Source organism: Saccostrea cucullata, unplaced genomic scaffold, assembly GCF_032062105.1.
Source record: "Saccostrea cucullata isolate Sc308-1 unplaced genomic scaffold, CSIRO_AGI_Scuc_v1 ctg1156, whole genome shotgun sequence".
NCBI lineage: Eukaryota > Metazoa > Mollusca > Bivalvia > Ostreida > Ostreidae > Saccostrea > Saccostrea cuccullata.
In genome coordinates this window covers 233,158-235,854 of record NW_026926967.1, presented here as the reverse complement: position 1 = coordinate 235,854, position 2,697 = coordinate 233,158, and the positions used below count along the sequence as shown (strand labels likewise).

General features: G+C 33.4%; 1 protein-coding gene across 1 annotated transcript; it reads right to left on the bottom strand.

Annotated features, from left to right (window-relative positions):
• Nucleotides 1-1,113: 1,113 nt before the first annotated feature.
• On the bottom strand, nucleotides 1,114-2,068 carry LOC134273095 (uncharacterized). Its single transcript, XM_062755272.1, has 2 exons — nucleotides 1,639-2,068; nucleotides 1,114-1,520 (listed from the first exon to the last, which is right to left on the bottom strand). Exons 1-2 carry the CDS (start codon nucleotides 2,066-2,068, stop codon nucleotides 1,114-1,116), a joined length of 837 nt encoding a protein of 278 aa, XP_062611256.1.
• Between the last annotated feature and the right edge of the window lie 629 nt (nucleotides 2,069-2,697).

The following is a 2,697-nucleotide window of genomic DNA, read 5'->3' as shown; positions in this document are numbered from 1 at the left end:
CCTGTACTTCTATCAATTTATTCACTATCACCCTCTTTCCCATTTCAAACATCGAAATAAAGTTGACACTTGGAGCTTTCATTTCCTATAGAAATATTTTTAAGAATCCAGATATTGGAAAACAGGCTTTGAGAAATTGCAATGTTCTTAAAAATTGCTGAAAACATGCGTATTTGATTACCTTCAGCAAAGAATTAAAAGATGAGCACAGCACATGATCCACAAAATAAAACATGTTTCATGATCTTCATAAACAGATCTGTCATCATGTGTTTGCATATTTTGGATCAGAGGTTGTGCTTTATATGAAATATTGAAAAGATACTTCAACTTTAGTCCAATTTCAAATAAATTAACAGGAAATGAGGAAAAGGACGCATTTTAAGACGTTATAATGTATTGACTACAGGGAAAATTACGTCATGATTAATTTAAACGTGGTCACCAACACTCCAAATGATATATACTGCATTTGCAAGATAAACAGAGCGGTTTTGATTTTTCAGAAATTCTTGCGGCCAAGTAAGGCCCGAAGTGGTCCTTGCCCTTTCATTTCTGTCAGAAGTTTGTCTCTAACAAACCGGTCACCTACGTTTCAAACACACAGTAAGAATTTGCTATTTGGCTACTTAGATAATCTGTACGTTAATGAAAGTAAGTGGCATACTTTGCTCGTCCGAACCAATTTTGTTTTAGTGTAATTCTATTTTATATAGCGTTGTTTGCTATAAAATCCTTTTATCAAATAATGAAACATAACTCGTTAATTGCATTGTTTACAATATTTTTCTGAATACAGCCAGTAACCAAAGGTTTTTACTTTTCATCTTTTCAAATTGTTACTTTGATTCAATAATCGACTCAATATATCCCAGTGGGTTTTGTCTGACTTAATTTTAGCATCTAACAAATTCTAATAAATCCATTTTTTTCAAAATACTTCAGACATTTTATCTGTAACAATTTTAAAGTCATGTAAATACTTAAAGAAATAAAACATGTATCATTGTGGAAATTATGTTTCTTTTATTGTGAATGATTTGAAGCATTTTTTTCTGTTGCAAGGAATAATAATACCTAATGCATAATTACATATTTGATTTCCTAAGAAAGTTAAAACAGTTTCCATCCACTGAATGATGATCGGTAAGTAGTCTTGCTATAAAGTGTTCCGACTATGGGGTTTGAAGGATGTGTCCTTATATACACGACATCTCCCTGGTTTATCTCTACCACGACCACACCCGTTGTTGCTCTTATCTCGTCTGCTCCTTGTCCACTACAAAACAAAGCGCCAACCGAATTCGAATTCACAACGATTTGGGAATAGATATATCCACCACGAGAGCAAAACAATGTCCACGAAAATGTATACACCCCATTCTCTGGGCAAATGAAGTCTCCCGAGTGTTGATTATAGTTACCACCAATATCTGTTATGATGTTGTCAAAAATTATAGTTTGGTGACTTCCTGGATTGTTTTCATTATGTGACAAGTACGCGTGGAATGCAACTCCACCTTAATGAATAAAAAAGTAGATTAAAAAGACTATCAAGGATATCTATTTTCTTATAATTATATACAGATACTTAAATATATTGATAATCTTTGGATGTTCTTTCATCTTGAAACATACCTGTTACGGATCTCCCTTTATGTTTTTTGTACTGTAACGTCAACAACGGTTTTTCACAACAATTAATTTGACTAGAAGGTGCATGAGATGTAGAGGATTTTTGATCCGAGTTCATTCCAAATTCTGTTGCTGTTTCGTTTCTCATTATTGTTTTACTTCCTTTACTTAATTTCAACCTGTAATCGTTCCTTTGTTTCTTTTCCTTTGCAGAACTGAGAGTCTCCACTGCTTCCTGTAATTTTTCATTTTTAATGTTCAATATTTCAATGACTTTTTCTTGCTCAGCATTAAGCTTTTCTTGCATTTCCAGTCTCTGTTCTAAATCATTGAAACGTCTCACCAAATCAGAGAGAGAATCAGCTGAACGGCGCCAAGGATTGACACTTATGGCTGAAGACACCGACAACAAGAAATCAGTTAAGACAAACATGTTGCATTTAACAGATTTCTCTTGTACTAAATGCATCGACAGCAGATTATATACACTTACATTGTTCTTGACCTGTCACCGGACGGTCACGTTACCAAAAGAAACATGCTGTATAAGAACACAAATATACGATAAGCAAAATACAGTCAATGTGTTAATCTAACTTTGAAGTACTTGCACTGCATTTTCATGTCAAATCATATGAGCAGCGGAAAGGGCAAAAATTACCACAATGAGAAAACAAACAATTATTTTAATTTCAATGACCATAAAAACTTAACAAATGATATACAATGCATAATCAACAGACATTTTCGCAGAACAAATATACATTAAAGCAAAACCAACGACCACGTACGTAACAATCATATATGAATGCAAAACCAACGATCATCTTTGCAGAACAAACGTACATAAAAACACGACAAGCGAAAAAAACTTAACAAACGTGCAAGCGGTAAATCTAGTCTTCCCGGCTCCCGACAGTCCCGGTTTTTGTTTGTTTGTTTTTGGCGATTTCCTTTCTGTCGTCGCATAGAAACCCTTCACACTTCTCAGGCACATTTCTATGTTTAAGAAAATAATTAAATTATATATATATATATATATTAATAACTTTAACAAATTTG